This window comes from Megalopta genalis, chromosome 16, assembly GCF_051020955.1.
Source record: "Megalopta genalis isolate 19385.01 chromosome 16, iyMegGena1_principal, whole genome shotgun sequence".
Lineage (NCBI taxonomy): Eukaryota > Metazoa > Arthropoda > Insecta > Hymenoptera > Halictidae > Megalopta > Megalopta genalis.
In genome coordinates, this window is record NC_135028.1 from 6,368,406 (window position 1) to 6,388,105 (window position 19,700).

Genomic DNA, 19,700 nt, shown 5'->3' on the forward strand with positions numbered 1-19,700 from the left:
TTATATATGTAAATATATATTTATTATTATATATTATTATATATATTTATTATTATTATTCAAATTTCTTTGTTTCTTTAGTATATATTTATAATCGATAATAAATATGATTTGATAATGATCTATACTTACGTCTGGATTCCCCGAAAGAGCCCGTACTTTCACTGTTTACGATTCGAATTTCGACATAAATTAACCACTGTGGCATCCAAACAATCTCCCCCTCCCACCCCAAACGTGACACATTCTGCGCGATGTAAATTGTTCACGATCGATCCGCATCTAAATGGATCGTATCAATCGCGAATCAAACACGATCGTTCGTTTCAAATATGCGACGATGTTATGCACAGGAATAGTGGAAAAAGGTCGTGAGAAAGGAAATCGGAAGCTTGTCAAGTGGTCCAGGAGCTGCTCGAACCGGCGCTGGATGCCCTTAAAATATGCTCAGAGATACGATGTACGTGGCCAGGTGAGGTTTGAATGCGTCCTTGTGCAGCGAATTTCGGCTTACAACCGCTGTACTTAATGATATGTACTTTGCTCTCGTCCGCAGATTTTGTTCAACAAATGTTTATCTTCCGTGAAGTAAAACCTTTGACACTGTGTAAATATTTTTTCGACGGCGTAACGGAGAGTATTGGTAGAAATGACGTGGTAAGTAGTACTCTTCAGCATATTCTTCTACCCTACCTGCTGTAACCCTCATCAGCGTAACAATAATATTTTTTATATATCCTCGTATGCTCCGCTGGCGAGACAAATTTTACAGCCCTAGTTTCAAAAATGTAACAGTTCTTATCCATCTACGATTGGATAAGAAAATATTTTCGAGCAGTTTATAAGTTGTAATTATTAATTATATTACGAATGAATCGCACTTCGTACGCAGGTTGTTTAATGTAATTAATCTTACATTATATTGTCTTCGATATGTATCGATTCAAAATGTCCGAGAGTTGTGAATCCTGGTTCATCGATCATTTAAATAACATAATCTAAAAAATCATACTGTCAATTACATCTTATGAATATTCATATGTAGAAATTAAACAGGTTCTACTGTCCCAAATGTATTATATTATTATATAATAATTATATATTATTTAAATCGTCTCATAAAGTTTGAATTTTGCTGGTAGTGTTAGTAAACGTTTCGTAATAAATAATGTAAAAATTGGTAATGCATTTGACTCATCATTTTTATAGTTATTAGTAACAGTTTTATAAGCTTGTTTGATATATTTGAGAAAGCTTTAATTTAATTTTTCATATTTATATAAATGCATGAAATTCATCATTTTTATGGTTGTTAGAAAGTAAAAATAACAGTTTTATAAGCTTGTTTGACATATTTGAGAAATGTCTTAATTTTTCACACACACATATTTACATAAATTTGAATAGTAGACATTTCTATTTGATCATATTCACGCTTGTACTTCTGTGAATTCGTACTGTAAATTATAAATCGTTTAACAACGGTAATTCGTGTGCAAAAATTTGGATAAGTTCGCTGTACAATTAAATATTGTGGAAGTCGAACGTGTCCTGGAATAAATTTCGACTACAAAATGGTTGCTACTTCTCCTCGTTTCCTTGTTGAACGTAGACAATTTGGTTTTATTGTGCTCGCATGTCAGCAGGGATTCCCGACATGCTCGTTGGATTGCATCGAAAGTGACGAAAACCAGTTATGGCAAGCATTTCGCCCGGGGAAGTACAGCTTTTTAAACGTTGAATAAAAAACGATTGTAGCCTCAGTTTCACGAGTTTGATGACCGATCTGAAAGATTAACGACTCGATTGTGAAACAAGTACTTGGAATAATAGCAAAATGACAAATTGACTGTCAGGTTCCACTAATTACATGAGTTTCGTCGTTTTAATTTACGTTACACAATTAATTGTAAAATTAGTACCTGGATTAACAGCAAAGCTATCAGTTATCTATCTATCTATCATTTCATCAGAAATGTTACATTAACAATTAAGTATAATTTTTTTGTGGTTGCCGAAACGCTAGTAAAATCGTGTTAAATATTATATTAAACATGTATTAATTATACTTGCCAATTGTTATTATTTATTAATATTATATTTTATCTATCAAAAAATTTGTATAGAAATGTTATACATTTTCTGTCGATTAAAGTTTTAAGATAAGCTTTAAGTTAAAGATTTAAGTTAAAGATTTGGATTGGGATGTTCTGATCCTGTTAGAGTGGATTTTGATAGGTTTAATTAGGCATACATTTCCCGATTAATAGCTTCGCTTAAATAATAAACACTTTTTCCATCAAAATTTTTCGTATAGTAGCTGCTCATTTCGGTACGTAATTTGAATAAAATAAAATTGCTTTCTTTCATCAAACGTAAAAGTAATTAACTATTAGTTTTTATTAATTTTACTATTGTTATTTTACTGTTGTCATGCACAGACTGAAATATACACCGCGAGTTATGTAATGAAACCTAAAACAAGAAATTCGCAGAATTGATCGAAGAGTTTTATTGCATAGAATTGCTAGCTAATAATCACAATTACATCTGCATTGTGTGGTCTATCCTATGCGAAATTATTCACCTATTAGCTGGTGACTGCGAATTTATAATCGTACGTGAATAACAAAATGTTGTAAGAGCAAATACTAGAAACCAAACAAAAATACTAGGAAGTAAACTTTAAATTTTGTGATTTGAAAAGATAAGATATTTAGCAACGAATCGTATACGTCCGGATAAAAATGCCACAAGAAACAATATCATTGGTTTCTAGTATTTGCTCTTACAACATTATGTTATTCACGTACGGTTATAAATTCGCAGTCGCCTGCTAATAGGTGAATAATTTCGCATAGGATAGACCACACAATGCAGATGTAATTGTGATTAGTAGCTAGCAATTCTATGTAATAGAACTTCGATCGAAATGTTGTGATCTGAAATGATAAGGTGTTCAACAACGTATCGTACGTCCGGATAATAAAACCACAAGAGACAGTCATCGGTTTCTAGTATTTGCTCTTGCAAAACCCAGCAAAATCGGCTCCGCGCTTAACGCGCGTTGAACAGTAATAATCCGCAAGAAAATAAAAGAGACATCAACTTTTTAGACTCAAGCTCAAATTGTTTTCATCTTCGGACAATAACCACTTGTATTGCTCCATCCATTCATAAAAACACCAGCCGAGGTAAAGGTTAATTCTTAATGAATTCCTCATAACGAATCTATTAATACTAATGAAAACTCATTCATGCCGAACGGCAAGATTCTTTGTGTCATTATATATACACGTTGCATTGACAATTTATATCGCTCGAATTGCAAGTTATTCAACTTCAAAGGTAAAAAATGATCTAATCTATTAGGCGTATGGTACAGTAGTTATAGGCTGAATAGTCGGAGTATTTTTATAGAGATTAGAAATTCTTCTGAATTTTTATTAAAATCGTTAACAAAAGAAATACATTTCTATTTAACTCACATTTCACACAATTTACCTACAAAAATTTGTATTTTGCGCGAAGATTCGTGGTTCAGTCGCAACACTAACTTTCGTTTGCCAAGTATTTTTATAATTCACAAACTGGGTATGTTTTTTCAACGATCAAAAAATGTCAACAAAAATTTCAATAAAGACGTCGGAAGTGGACTTGCTAGGTAACGACTAAGTGAGATTTTGTATTTCACCGGAACTGCAAATTTTTGTGCAAAATAAGTTGAAATTAGTACACGAGTCCTTCGAATCATTTCACTGTTTTAAATTTTATGCAACAGTTTCGATTATTGAAGGAATTAAATCCGCAGTCTGGTCATCAAATTTATTTTATGTCATTATTTAAAATAGTTACGCACAGTATAATTTTTTTGAGAATGTGTATGCAGCGCTATTATATTATAAATAATTTATTATTTGTGTTATTTTATATCATGTATAAGTTGTTATATATATTATTGTATATTATATGTACAATTTATTATATATATTATTACATATTATTATGAGTATTTGTTATATATTATTATAAATTATTACATATTATATATAATTTATTATATATATTATATAATATATTTTATATATTATATATATTATTATATATTATGTATAATTTATTGCATATATTATTATATATATATTATATATTTTATTTACTATACAGCTTAAATTACAAAAAAAGCATAGCGCGCAGCAAGAGAACGTTTCTAGTAGTATCCATCGAGATCGGACCGGCGAAGAGAGGACCCCTGAAAGTCCGATCCCGCGCAAGGCGTTCGACCGCCTCCTTTTTCTTCGTCCTGCGGTACCGCGCCGCTCGGGAACGGCTGTTTTCTCATACAAATGAGCTGGTCAAGTGGGAAAGTGGTAGTGGCACCGTGTCGCGCGGGAAAGACGTCAGACCGCTTCCTCTTCTTTATCTCGCTGGGTTCTTCGCACGTCGATGCCGCATCCGCGCGATGCCAATGGAACGATCCGAGGCGAAGAAGCACCGTCGTCGCGTACCCCACTACACCGCGACACTTTTGCAACGGCGCCGCGGCGCAAGGACGCGTCCAGTGGCCCATCGCTGGTATTCCTGGGCAGGTTTTTTCGCAAACCGGTCGACGGTTAAACCTGTACCGATCGAGACGGCTGTCGTCGGATCAGATGCTCCGGGACGAGCCGGTGGCGGGCACAGTCGAGTGCAACGGCGGAAAGGATACAGTGCGATCCGAGTCACATCTTCGATCAGGGAACAATCTAACCTCTCGCGCGTAAGATTTTGTTGCGCGGGTAACGCGCGAACTACGCCGGCGGAATTTCGGATCGATCTCCGGATCGATTCATCGGTCTCTCGTTCGGCACAGTGTCACGCGTGTGCTTTGTGTTCTTGTAGAGTGCCACAGTGAACTCTATGCTACGCTCAAGCTTCGTCAGATTTCGTCTGGCTCCAACCGTAGCGACGGAAGAAATCGTAATATTATATGTAAATAGTGAACGATGAAAGCGAGAAACAATGAATGAGTGCTTGACGGGAAAGCTGACAAGGTAGCGTGCCTCTAAGCTGTTCAAGGTTGGTAATGTCGAAGGACGTCGAGCCTCGACCCGCGGCGGAAACAAGTTCGTCGCGGGTCTTCGCCAATAAAGCGGCGAACTTCGCCGAGTTTTCTTAGCAGCTCGGACACGACCGGACGTCCGAGCACGCGTGATTCCGGATTTTTTTAATGAAAATCGCAAACACCGGTGGGGAACAGTCTGTCGTCGTTCACGGTTATCGCGTTGTGAAATCGTCCACAGTTGCAGCGAAACGTGCAACAACGAATTTCTTCGGATGCGTTAACGAATTTAGATAACAATTTATGTTCACGCGTGTCTTAGGCACGGCCGTCTGTATATATGGCCTAGAAGTCGAAGTTATACTAGTGTTCGAATACTTTCGTTACCCACTGTACATACAGTGGCCCACAAAAGTGTTGGTACAACTTTTGAAACGTAATAACTATTTTTGGCAGTCGACTAAATGATTTGAATTTTTTTTTAGATGATACAGGAACTAGTCTACTAGTCGATGACTGAAATGCTTTATTCTTTAAATTTTGTTATTGCTTGAAATGAGACGAAAAAATATTACGAAATATTATTATTCTATATTATAATTTTATTACAATTATATATATTTTTATTATAATTTTAACTATAAAAACAAACCGCAAGGCTCGAATAATCGTATCTCCTCTCCCCAAATTGTCCATATTTGTGGACAATCTGAGCGTCAATTAGAGAGACATTACTGTATATCATTTTATCTATCGATATACACGGTCGAAGCGCCTAATTCCGTCGTCTCGATTTCTGAATAAAGATCGCGGAACTTGTCCCGACGTCCAGGTCCACCCGCGATCCAACATTAAGCGGTCTCGTTGATCGTTAGACCACGCTTTGGAGCATTTTAATCGAAAGCTTGTTATCCCGTTCTGCAGAACTCCAGAATGATCACGCTGATTATCAAGAGCGTGCTGCTGGTGAGCTTCCTTCGGTCGTTCGTCGAAGCGGCTGATCCGACTAGCTGCATTCCCGATTACTTCCGATACATTCACAACGACGACACGAACGAATTCACCGGACGCGTTCAGATACCAGTGCCACCAAAGGGAGTGCCCTTGCAACTCAGCGTCAGTTTGAGCATTGCTGTTGCGTTGCCCACGGTAATGGAGTTCCAAAAATACTATTTTTCCAGTAGAATTAGTTTATTTGTCAAGGTTATATTTTACATTTCACATATTTTATACTTTCATTACATTACATTTACATTACATTAACGTTACATTACATTACATTACATTTACATTACATTAACGTTACATTACATTACATTTACATTACATTACATTTACATTACACTATATTTATATTACATTACATTTACTTTACATTACATTACGTTACATTACATTTTACATTACATTTACATTATATTATATTACATTTACATTACATTACATTACATTGCATTACATTTACATTTCATTTATATGATTTACATTATATTTACATCAAATTACGTTACATTACATTATATTTACATCACATTACGTTACATTACATTATATTTACATTACATTACATTTACATTAAATTACATTACATTTCGTTTACATTACATTACATTATATTTACATTACATTACATTACATTACAGAAATTATAATTATAAATAGGCTGCGGATTTAATGCATTACCGAAAGATTGCGTGACATTTAAAGCAATATGAAGACCAAGCAAAAGGACGCTAATGTGTTATTGTGAACCTACTGGAATTGCTAAAGGGAGATAGGACTGTCTATATTCGCTGTTTAGTTCTTGCAGCTGGTGCAGAAAATGATTATTTTGCATAAAAAGATCCGCAGTTTACTTAAAAGAAAAACAATATTCGTTGGTTGTGGTTACGATTCGGTAATTCTGGTGCTAAGGGCCGACGACATTGTGACCTTCGAATCAATTTATTTAGCATTTGAGTATTTCTCTCGCATGTTTAACACTAGATTTTCGGAGCACAAAAAAACAGCTGTTTTATATTAGTTTATAAAAGTAACAATAAGACGTTCATTCATATAATAAATTGAATGAATAACTCATAAATGTATCTTTACGATACATGAGTAATCGTAAATGAAAAAAAAATTACGTCATTTTCACGGGTCTCGTAAATCTAGTGTGAATCGCGTCACGATTCGGTCACGCTTTGTTAAACTGAGACAAGTTAAATCACTTTCCTGTGATTTATATTGATGTAGTTTTAATCGAACTTGTCTGTCAATTGTAATTTTTATAAAAACGTTAGACTTCAAACAGGAATCAGGAATAAAAGTAGTAGTCAATATTATCTTTTTTTTTTTAATTTTTCCACACTTAAATGTAGTAATTCTAATAAGTACGTAGAACGATGTGTCAATTTATTCACAGTTGACGAGGATAATTTAAAAAAAAGCCAATTGAGATATCGTTCGAGGAAAACGCTATGTAAGTTCAAAGTTTACGTACCTCGCACACGAGCAAGCAAATGTCAAAATTTATCATACACAAACAATTTTATAATATTACGCTACCTATAATGTCTGCTTTAATAATCAAATTATTAATGGTCGATCAACAAATGAGCCGTTTATTTTGAAAATGGCATAAGTCACTTTACCGTAATGAAAAGCGGTGATTTTTTAATGTTTACACGAAATTATTTATACCGAGAAAAATATCAGTATCCTGAGATAACAAATACAAGTAAATCTTCTCGAAAGTTAGCATCCATATTTTTAAACGTCTTAAAACGCAAACTATTATATATATTAAATAACTATTATAAACTATTATATATTATATACTATTATATTATTATATTATGTATATATATATACTAACTAATATATACTATTATATTATTATATTATATATATACTAATTAATATATACTATTATATATTAAACTATTATAAACTATTATATATATTAAATATATCGACTTAAAAACAAAGTGACTTATGCCACTTTCAAAATAAACGGCTCAAATATCCATTGATTTTTAACGTTTAAATTCCTACGGAAGAAGCTCTGCGAATTGGAATCATTGGGACACCGTAAGTGTTCCCCGATGCGATAGTTACAAATTGTTGGTCTAATTATTATCCGCAGGTAATGTACGACGCTTAAATAATGCATCGCGACGTTATAGTCATTGCATCTTTCCGAGATGATTCACTCTACTTCTTAGGCGAGGTACAGTTTTTCTGTCTACTGTTTTCTATGTATTGTTAATATACTTCACGTTTGGTTCAGCCAGTCGTCGTTTTGTTCAACAATTAGAAAATAGCCTAACATCACGTTAGTACTTTAGGCACGTGTTTTCAGTAGATCATACTTAAATATTATATAAAAAAACGAAATTGATTTTTTCGATTCGTCATAATGTTGCATTGTTTTAATTGCAAAAAGACAGAAAGAGAGAGAAAGGGGCAGAGAGAGAGAGAAAGAAAGAGATAAAAAGGGAGATAAAGAGAGAGAGAGAGAGAGAAAAAAAGAGCGAGAAAGAGAGGAAAGAGAAAGAGGGAATGAGAGAAAGAGAGAAAAAGAAAAAAAGGGAGATGGAGAGAGGAAGCGAGAAGAGAAAAAGAGAGAGGAAGATAGAAGGTGAGAGAAAGAATGAGGAAGAGAGAGAATTAGAGAAAGAGAGAAAAAGGGAGAAAGAGTGAATGAGAGAAAGAGAGAAGGAGAGAGGAAGAGAGGAGAGAAGGAGAGAGAAAGAATGAGAAAGAGAATGAGAGAAAGGGATAAAAAGAGAGAAAAAGAGAGAATGAGAGAAAGGGATAAAAAGAGAGAGAAAGAGAGAATAGGAGAAAGAGAGAGATCGAGAGAGAAAGAGAGTATGGAGAGAAGGAGAGAGAAAGAGAGAGAGAGAGAGAAAGAGAGAGAATCTATTCCTTTTCTCATGCAAAATATATCAAAAAGACTATAATTTGTTTCTCTTTTCTGAATCGTCATTTTTTTTTATTACTTCTCATCGCGTTTTTGTCCTTAAAACTTTAGCACTTTTATTTCAGCAAAGACATTATTTCTTAAAAGGAGGATCTCAAGAGGATCCTTTTATGTGCACAATCCAGAGTTCACTAAAACCAGTTTTTGCTCTCTCGCATATTTCTTCCATACTATTTTATTGTGTTTACTTTTTGCGATTTTAACGCGCCAGAAACACACAAAAATTTCACACAAAATCTCAAGCAATAGTTCTCCAATCTAGAAGTATTCTAATTTATTACTAAAACAGTAACGAAGTGCACTGCGTTGTATGAATTCCCTGAAAAAAAATGAGGGAGATTAAAATAACATTTAGAAGAACATTGACAGAACCTGGATTAAACGGGGCTCCCATTACAGCATTTTAAAACTACACTTTTTTATTTTTTTGTCGATTTACGGTCGATTGCAACAATAGTTTGCAATCGAGAACTCGGGATTCCCCACTTGTACTGGTCTCCTGGTGTTTCTGTGAGCAATTCTACTTGTATCCATACATATGTATTTTCTCGAGAGTTATGAATGCCGATGCAGTACAGACTTCAGACATTCTGAAAGACATTGCTGAGTTTGATCGTGCACCTCTCAGATGGCATCGTCTCCATTGCGATTTATAATTATATTTTTAGTGTGGAGAAAAATTGACAAATGCATAATTAAATCGTTAATTTATTCTTTATTAAACATTCGTTCTTTACTGTTTTCTTCAAAAAATCGCGCATAATTATTGCAATAGTTTGTCAACTTATGCTGTTGGCAGTGCACTAATGATGCCACAGTGTATGGCATTAATAATAGTCGATGTAAGTTACATAATGTACTTGTTGTTTCTTGCTTTGGAAGCATTAATAATAATATTTATTTCCTTTTTATACAAATTAGTAGTTTATGATGCATTCTTCTGTTTTCGAAACTCAATTTTCTCGAAAAATACACGTGGTATTGTAAAAAGATTTATTAGAAAAGTTTACTCTAACTTATAATGAAAAAATCATCAATTGAATCACCAGATCGTAATAATTATTTCGATGCTATTTTTTAATAAAGTAGATACAATGAGAAGAAGAATATTCAATAAGGTGAACAAATATTTCTCATTTCACAACATTTTCTCACAATTTTATAAAAACAATTTGATTTAACAATAAAATAGATTTATATTTAATTATATAATTTTAATAAAAAAATAGAAGAAAAAGTACGTCAAATTGTGTATGAAATATTCTTATTTCATGATAAAATGTATATCTTACAATTTGGCTATTATTATTGTAACTAGATTATTTAAAAATTATTAGTCAATTCCTTGTATAATTCGGATTTTGCAGTAAGATTATAAACTGTTGAAGTGAACTTTTGGCTTTGTGCAACAAGAGCGAACAAAATTCAACAGCGTTCGATCGCAGGATTTCACGGGCCTTAACAATGCAATGAGCTCATAAAACGTAACTCAAATTCAAATCACATTTTAATAGTAGAATCATGTGTGCTCATTGTTGGCCTGTTTATTGTTCGAGTCGTAATTTTTCCAAGGTTTCTGGGAAGATCTGCAAGTTTTCGGAACACATTCTGTACAATTTTCCAATCCGAGTATCGCGTGATCAGCAGACAAAGAACCGTGACGTCGTTCAATACGACGAATAAACGATTAAAACGACTCGCATTTTTCCTCGCACTTGAAGCAACATTTCATTTTTAGAATGCAAGAACGTCTTTGAGATTTCTTCTCGGCGAACATTGGTGCGAGTGGAACAGAAAAATACTGTAAACATTATACGCGGATCCAACGATCACAGAAGCACAATTAATAAAGGGAAATGATGGAAATAAAACGTTCGACGCGTGCACATTTTTATTTAAAACTGTTTGATGCAATGCAGATTATATTTATTTACTAATGTTTATTTTAAATAGTTAACGCTATAGTCAACGTTTTATCTACCGAAAGTCTGTTAATAGAATTTTCAATTATTGTTATTTTTTTCAATTATTGTTAGGAGAAATGTATAAACAATCTCCTGCCACATTTTAATCCTAAACAAAATTATTAGATCATTTTATTATTATTATTAGATCTTCATCACGAAACTTTCGGAAATTATAAAATGATCGCAGTAGATAATGAGTTAACATAACATTTTATAATCTTTGCAGATTATATTTGTATTGTATTGTATTATATTATTGTATTGCATTTATTGTATTATATTATAATACAATATATTATATAATATTATAATATTATTTTAATTGCCCCGGTAACCACAGTCCGAGGATTAATAGAAATAAATATAAATTCAATGTTGCTAAAAATACTGAAAACTCCGTACTTTCGCAACACTTTAAAATGGGGTGAATTTTTGACTTGTGCGATTCACTTGATCGTCTAACAAGGCTTCATTTTGAACCTGAATTTGGGCATTCTGTTTCTGTAAAAGCAGTGATTTCCGATAATGTCATTTCAATAAAGTAATCCTCGACGTTTGTTATTGAATTTCAGAAATATGTCGGCCGACTGCAATTGGCGCAGTCGAGAGATAAATCGGTTAAAGCCGTTGAACAGGGCAGGCCCCTGATGTACAATGTTCGTTTTCCTCTTCCGGATCCACTACCAAATTTAAATGAGATTTGGTTCAACGGCGCTCAGATTTGTATTGGTCGACACGGTACGTAAACACTTCTTCACCTAGAAACAGAAGATTATTTTCGTGTTTACAGTCTTCTGCTCGTTGTTAATTCTGAGAACATATAGTATTGTGCGAATTAATGTGAACACGGGTAATTACATTTAAAAAAATACAGTATTCGTTGTAGAAACATTGTTTTATGGAGAAATACAATTTATGTTGATTTTTTAGTAAAACAATATACCCTCCTTTGACATCGATGTATTTTTGTATCGATTATATCTCTCCCATCCTCGGCTTAAATATTGTTCCAACAACTGTTTTCATTTGTCACTAATTCGCCATCCTTGCAATTGGCAAGAGTTGTTCAAAGCTAACACAACAATGCAGCGTCATGTAAAAATGTCAAATAATCGTTGCGTTCACATTAATTCTGTCCACATTTTATGCTAATTATTAGCGATTATTATCATTAGCGAATTATTAACTATTGCTAATGCGATTAGAGATTGCTGATAATCTTATTTATTAATTATGTTATACTTACTTAATATTATACTAAATACTTCTTATTATATGTTATTCTTATGTATCTTCTTCTATATCTCTTCTTTTATATATATATATTCTTCTTATTATACTAAATTCTTCTTACTTAATATTATACTAATAATATTATACTACTTAATTAATACTGTTATACTCTTCAAGGTCATTGAAATCGTTCTCTTCGAAAACAATTACCAACTTGACCACTGCAAAAAATTAACCTCTTTTGTCTTGAAGTTTACGCCATAATTACCATCACCTTTCTCATTTCAGCAACCGGACAGTTAGTGACATCCATCGTTCTGAATCACACCCTCTATCCACCGGGTGTCCCGCTCCTGAACGTTGACGACAGGAACATCGGTCCAGGCTTTCCGAATGTAGCTGACTCGCCGTCGCAAATCCTTACGCCAGATACGGATCCAGTTATACCTTTTCCACCGCCTCGACCGAGCCCAGTTCCTCGACCGAGTCCAGTTCCTCAACCGACCCCGACGTCTTGGTCAATACCAACGCCCAGACCAGATCCGACGATTCAACCTGTTCCACACGTGGTGGACTTCGTTACTCAACAGGAATGCGGCCGCTTCAACGCTTCGGGTTTTAATTTCTTGATCGCGGGGGGTGAGAAAATCAACCGCGGCGAATATCCCTGGCTGGCCGCGATATTTCTTGTCTTAGTGCCCCGATACAAGTTCCACTGCGCAGGATCGCTTGTGACGCCCAATCATGTTATTACAGGTACTTTCATAGATGTCTCTTATGGTTTGTAATGCAGTAGCTGATGTACAGCAGCGGGCGAAAGATTGAGACGAAAAGAAAGAAGGAAAGAAATTGGTGAAATGCGCTTCGTTATCTATGCGAGCACAGGGTGTCCTAAAAATGTCTCGCAATCCGAAAGCAGGGGATTCCTGAGGTGATTTGAAGCAACTTTTTCCTTTACAAAAATTTTCTCCGAGGCATCGTTTACGAGTTATTAACGGAATACAGTGACCAATGAGAGGCGAGCTCAGCTGGCGCTTGGCGGCCGAGCCAACGAGCGCACGAAGCCCAGTTCCGCTCATTAGCTCGACCGTCTCGCGCCAGCCGAGCTCGTTTCTCATTGGTCACTGTATTCCGTTAATAACTCGTAAACGATGCCTCGGAGAAAATTTTTGTAAAGGAAAAAGTTACTTCAAATGACCTTAGGAACCTATTTCTTGCTTGCACAGTAATTTTTAGTCACCCTGTATACTGCAATTTATGGTGTACTTGCGGTATTACTATATGTTACATTTGTCTCTAATATTGCATTTATATTTTTCAGAAACAATATATAAATTCTCAGGAAAAATGGATGTTTCCGTTTAATTTTTCAGCCGCACATTGTTTCGTGTACCAGAAAGCATCTCTACCAATAGGTGCAATGGTGGTGTCGTTAGGACGTTTCAAACTGCTCGACTTTGATGAGGCAGGATCGGTGAATCGAGAAGTGGCCGGCTACACGGTTCACCCTGATTACGCACAGTCTTCTGGGAAGTCGAAAGCCAGCGCCGATGCTGATATAGCCGTAATGGTTTTACGAACGAGCGTCGAATATAGCCCCGTAATTAAACCAATTTGCCTTTGGTCCGGCTCTCCGTCGTTGAATCTCGTTGTAAACAGATTTGGAATCGTGGTGGGTTGGGGCCGCGACGAATTGGGGAATGTGTATCTAGAGGAACCTCGAATGGTCCGGACTCCAATCGTCAGTCAGGTAAATTTGTGATTCACGTACCTTCTTCGTATAATTCGTCTTTATTCGCGATTCTTTGCCTTTGAAAGGTAGTTCGTTACCTAATTACTATTTTCATAATACAATTTTTAGAATACAAAAAAGTTAAACCACTGTTCTTCTTTAATAATGTCTGTAATAGAACGAAACCATCTGTGTTGATATGTCTCCACTTACATACATTTTTAGATTTTGCTAAATTTCGTTTTTATTTATTACAAACAATATTAATAATAATAGAGATCTTGTTCTATTATCTACTCGTTTGGTATTAAAATTCGTCTAACACGTTCGTTACTAGTGTCACACGTGTGTAAGGATCGCAATTTTGTATTTCACGTGAATAACAACAATTTAATTTTGTGGATGTCATTATTTCAAATGGTAACATATGATATTTACAGAAGTTACAGATTTTGTTTGACTGTTTCTTTTATTTCATTCGTTTCGTGCAACGAAGAATAATTTATAATATATAATATACATAAAATAATATACTTACAATGATATATGTATATATAATATATATAAAATAATATACATAAAATAATATATGTATATACAGGGTGTCCCAAAGATGTCTCGCAATCCGAAAGTGGCGGGTTCCTCAGGTCACTTGAAGCAACTTTTTCCTTTACAAAAATTTTCTCCGAGGCACCATTAACAAGTTATTAACGAAAAACAGTGACCAATGAGAGGCGAGCTCGGCTGGCGCGAGGCGACCGAGCCAATGAGCGGAACTGGGCTTCGTGCGCTGGTTGGCTGGGCCGCCTCGCGTCAGCCGTACCCGATTCTTATTGGTAATTGTTTTTCGTTAATAACTCGTTAACGGTACCTCGGAGAAAATTTTTGTAAAGGAAAAAGTTGCTTCAAATGACCTGAGGAACCCGCCACTTTCGGATTGCGAGACATCTTTGGGACACCCTGTATATACAATATACAGTGTGCGCTACAATTGTAGCGAATGTGTTAACGTTGCTGCCGTTTTGCATTTTACCTGCACAATTTTTGTTAAAATGAAAGCCGTGTTTTAAAAGATATTAAACCGAAAGCTATTAAAATTCAAGCTGTTAATTGTCCGAACGAATTATAGGACACCTGCCTCTTCAGCAAGAAGGAGTTCGTGTTCATAGCCTCGGACCGAACGTTCTGCGCGGGTTCAGGAAACGGAACCGGTCCCTGCAACGGCGACAGCGGAAGCGGCTTTGTCCTGTACGAGGCCAACGTTGATCGCTATTTCCTCCGAGGTGTTGTCTCGCTGTCATTCCTGGACAAGACTAACATGTCCTGCGACCTCACCCATTACGTTGTTTACGTGGACGTCGCGAAACACTTGGACTGGATATACCAGCAACTTTCCCTGCAAATATAGGAACCGTGCACTCATCCGTAATAGTAAATATGCTAGTCGATTAGCGTTTTCTTTTTTCTTCTTATAAGTTGTGCTAACTACGCAGAGCTGGGCAAAATTAAAAGAGAATATTTTTAATACTATGGAGTTGAGATAATAAAATTTTAACTTTGAAAGGAGAATACGCCGAGTAGACGATTTTGAGCTTGGTGATCTGAAGCAATTGGTTCAGATATTTTCGATTTGAACGTCAAAGAATAATGTGCTCGAAACATAACCTTACGTAACTTAAACATAACCTTAACAATTGACGTAAAAGAAAAGATGCTCTTATAGTGTAAGAAATCATAATTATAGTAGTTTCTCCCTGATTCGCGTTTAGATTGCGCACAAAAATGGACAATTTGAGAGAAAGAGATACGAATAATCGTATCTCCTCTTCCCCAATTGTCCATTTATGTGCGCGAATTGGGGAGAAATTATTGTACTTAGCGAAGTAAATATAATTTAAGTTGAATTATTCATGTGTAATAAAATACATCGCTAAAAATTATCGACGTTTAGACTGTTATCTTTGAACACAGAATCAATATCGTTGGTAAGACTAAATGAAAACGATTTTATGGTTTATGAAACCTCACTTTCAGTTTCTTTCAAATAAGATACCATCCTTAGATGTTATTTAAAAAAATTGTTGCAACAAATAAGATATTATAATTTTAAAGTTGTACACGCATTGTACGCAATTATACGTATTACTTAGAACAGAATAGGCTATTCGTTTCATTTACAACAATATTTTACCCAGCACTGTAACTATACAAGGCATTTGAGTAACGCGTAAGTGATAACGAGTCAATTACAGATCGATCGATCGATGATTTCGTACTGTTTTATTATACAAGTTTTATACTATATTGTACGTAAGTTGTAGCGTAAAGAGATTTAGATTTAATGGAGAGTAAAAGTCGTTTTCCGTCACGTCGCGAATAAAGTTGTTCGGATCGATATGAGGTCGAAAATTGCAGCTGCGTTTAGGAAGAATTTGAACGCTTTGTTTTAGGACATAAACATATCCAACTTAAATAGACTGCTCAAAATAGTTCGAAATGCAATGTAGAACATATCCCGTACGAAACTTCTTGTTATTTAGTTGTTAAAAATAACACGAGAAAGCAATTTTGTGCCAACGTTTGAAAATAAAGTCATTGAAAAGTAATTTTGCATATTTAACTGACTTAAGTAATACAGGATGTCCTAAAAATGTCTCGCAATCCGGAAATGGCGGGTTCCTCGGATCATTTGAAGCAGCTTCTTCCTTTACAACAATTTTCTCCAAGGCACCGTTAACGAGTTATTAACGAAAAACAGTGACCAATAAGAATCGAGTACGGCTGACGCGAGGCGGCCCAGCCAACCAGCGCATGAAGCTCAGTTCCGCTCATTGGCTCGATCGCCTCGCGCCAGCCGAGCTCACCTCTCATTGGTCACTGTTTTTCGTCAATAACTCGTTAATGGTGCCTCGGAAAAAATTTTTGTGAAGGAAAAAGTTGCTTCAAATGACCTGAGGAACCCGCCACTTTCGGATTGCGAGACATTTTTGGGACACCCTGTATAATACGTATATTGTAGATTTCATATCTTACATATCCCTCATTGTTATATCATTAATTATAAATATACTCGTTACGTTGACTAATGAAATAACATATAATTGTTCGAAAATAATTATTCTTGAAATATACTACTACGCATGTATGTAATTACTGAATGATAATTTTACTCGGATAACGATAATATGCGTTCTAGAATAGTCTTTTGCTTCTTTTAACAAATGCGTGAGAAGATAGTGTAATATAAGTGCAATATTAAACTGAAATACTCACCTCACAGCTGTAGATCTTCGTTCCTATGCCTTCGTTAGTCCTCTGCCCATTACAGCTACCGAAGATAGAATGGTAGGATTTATGGAAGTATACTGAGGGTAAAGCTCCTAATCCTAGACAAATTGCACGTGCAAACCTAACAACAGTCTTGGTAACAACTGATTGTGACTCCTGTGATTTATAATTGAATTCACTCCCGATTCACCTCCTATTATATGTATACTATTTACAGGGAGGTTCCTGAGGTCATTTGAAGCAACTTTTTCCTTTGCGAAAATTTCCTCCGAGGCTTCGTTTACGAGTTATTAACGAAAAACATTGACCAATAAGAGGCGAGCTCGGCTGGCGCGCGGCGGCCCAGCCAACGAGCGCACGGAGCCCAGTTCCGCTCATTGGCATAACTCGTAAATGAAGCCGCGGATTGCATTTTCGCTAAGGAAAAAGTTGCTTCAAATGACCTCAGGAATCCCCTGCTTTCGGATTGCGAGACATTTTTGGGACACCCTGTATGTCGAAATTTAACACGGTATCCACCTGGTTGCACTTTTTTATAATTTTAGTTAATGTAAATTTAGAGCATGGGAAAGTAACTTGATTGTAGATTTTCAAATATATACGCAAATAATACCAAGGAATTTTGCATTATTTATATGCATAGAGAATTGTTAAGGTTAATAAAAAAAAGTGATTTTCAATTGAAAAAAGCATTCTGCATACAACAGAAAAACAGTGCACGAATGTATTTCATAACGAATTATAATAAATATTTTTAACAATATCTGTTACTATATTTAAAATAAATTTTCAAGATCACGTTCCAATTTGTAAGTTGCGTTTGATTTAAATTGACATCTAATAATAATTAAACGAAAATTAATTGTTTATCGATAAAATTAAACGGCAATTAAAGTATGATTACTTTGCTTATGCGAAAGATAAATTATGTAACAAACAATATTGTCACAATAAACAACAATATGATTAGAGTCTAGATATTCGTAGATATTCTTTTATATGTAAACTGCTTAATTACTAAATATAGTATACTTTGTTGCACAAATGAAATATTTATTACGTAAAAGTGAAAATAGAATCTTTATTAATTCGAATCTGAAATTTTGTTGCAAGTATAGAGTACAATATGTAAAACCATACCATACACTTACAAATAATGAGTTACACATCAACAATTCAACGAATTTTAAATGAGAACTTTATAATATTTTACAAATTCATAAGATTTACATATACAATCGATATTTTTTACCAAAGAAATTCTTCCGTTGATATGGTCCCATAAAAGCAAATACAATACTTTAATAATTACTTCCGTTTTACTCTTATATTTATTATCGACTTAAATTTAATTGTTTACATGTTGTAAAATAAGTTTAATGTATATATATATATAAATGATATAATCGAAACGTTCTCGCATGTTTACTTATTTCTTTTTAATAATTATATATTACTCGTATAATATGAAACAATAATGTATCCTGTATATAATTTTAATTAGAAATAGTATAAAAACTGATATTATAGTTTCTTTTATGATCATTCAAAATCATATTATCTTAAGAAACGTTTGTACCTTCTATGTATATGTCTGCTTTATTATACAACTAAATAATGACAATCATGCCAAACATGCATGAAACAATTTTCTCGATAAAAAAACAATGTTGCTTGCAAAACTGAAAGTAACAATGTTTCGTAATTATTAATATAACACAGGAATATATACTTATATTTATTTGTCATAATACACTCTTACACACAAATCATTCTCATATGTATACATACATACATATATATATTTTTTATATAATAATATATATTATAATATAATATTATATATTATTATATATATTATAATATATATAATATTATATATAATACATACGTATATTATATATATATATAAAAGAAAAGCGAAGAAAATGAAGAAAATATGTGTACAATAATATAAACCATATAGAACGATATGTATAGCCGTATATGCGATAAAAAGCACCGTTGTGCAAAAAGCAACTACAAAATGGCAATTAAAACAATATGTCTTAATTGTAACTAGTAATACATAATACACATTGTTTTTAAGTTATTTGGAGAGACTAAAACGCCTTGCGAGGAGCACAAGATGCAAAATAATTGTTCTTGCAAAAGTTGTTTAGTCCAAGGTCCAGAGGGAAACGGAATTTATAGATTAATTAATTTTTAGATTTTAGACACACAATTTTTAGATTAATTAATTTCGCTAAGAAACACAAACCATTTATTTAGAGTAATATTACAAGCTACAAAGGATTAATATTTTGAACGCCGCAGTGTAAGTCTTACTATGTTTGTGTGATGGAATTAAATTTTCTTCTTACTCGTATAGTGTTTGACAGAAGCGGTAAATTGTTGCTTTAACGTAACATTGAAATTATCGAAACTAAAAGCTGTTTACATTATAAAGTACCGTCATCGATGACAAAC

The 19,700-nt window shown here is 34.2% G+C and overlaps 1 protein-coding gene and 1 long non-coding RNA gene across 5 annotated transcripts; one reads left to right on the forward strand and one right to left on the reverse strand.

Annotated features, from left to right (window-relative positions):
• Positions 1-294: 294 nt before the first annotated feature.
• Positions 295-17,220, forward strand: LOC117227643 (serine protease gd). 4 transcript variants are annotated; one of them, XM_033483078.2, is made up of 7 exons: positions 295-472; positions 557-657; positions 5,966-6,190; positions 11,551-11,716; positions 12,500-12,967; positions 13,585-13,961; positions 15,073-17,220. In XM_033483078.2, exons 2-7 carry the CDS (start codon positions 571-573, stop codon positions 15,349-15,351), a joined length of 1,602 nt encoding a protein of 533 aa, XP_033338969.2. In that variant the 5' UTR covers positions 295-472; positions 557-570; the 3' UTR covers positions 15,352-17,220. The 4 variants fall into 4 exon arrangements, with proteins under 4 accessions (XP_033338969.2, XP_033338977.2, XP_033338991.2 ...); XM_033483086.2 differs by having other exon boundaries at positions 295-460; XM_033483100.2 differs by lacking the exons at positions 295-472; positions 557-657 and adding an exon at positions 4,403-5,033.
• Positions 10,885-12,621, reverse strand: LOC117227671 (uncharacterized). The gene is made up of 2 exons (XR_004492123.2): positions 12,486-12,621; positions 10,885-11,736 (listed from the first exon to the last, which is right to left on the reverse strand). It is a non-coding gene; the product is annotated as an uncharacterized LOC117227671 (long non-coding RNA).
• Positions 17,221-19,700: the final 2,480 nt, after the last annotated feature.

What these genes read in the sequence shown, in the direction of transcription:
- LOC117227643 (XM_033483078.2), top strand. Translation starts at nt 571, where the DNA reads ATGTTTATCTTCCGTGAAGTAAAACCTTTGACACTGTGTAAATATTTT. An exon ending in GTATTGGTAGAAATGACGTG is followed by an intron (nt 658 to 5,965) that starts GTAAGTAGTACT and finishes CCCGTTCTGCAG; the next exon opens with AACTCCAGAATGATCACGCT. An exon ending in GCCCAATCATGTTATTACAG is followed by an intron (nt 12,968 to 13,584) that starts GTACTTTCATAG and finishes TTAATTTTTCAG; the next exon opens with CCGCACATTGTTTCGTGTAC.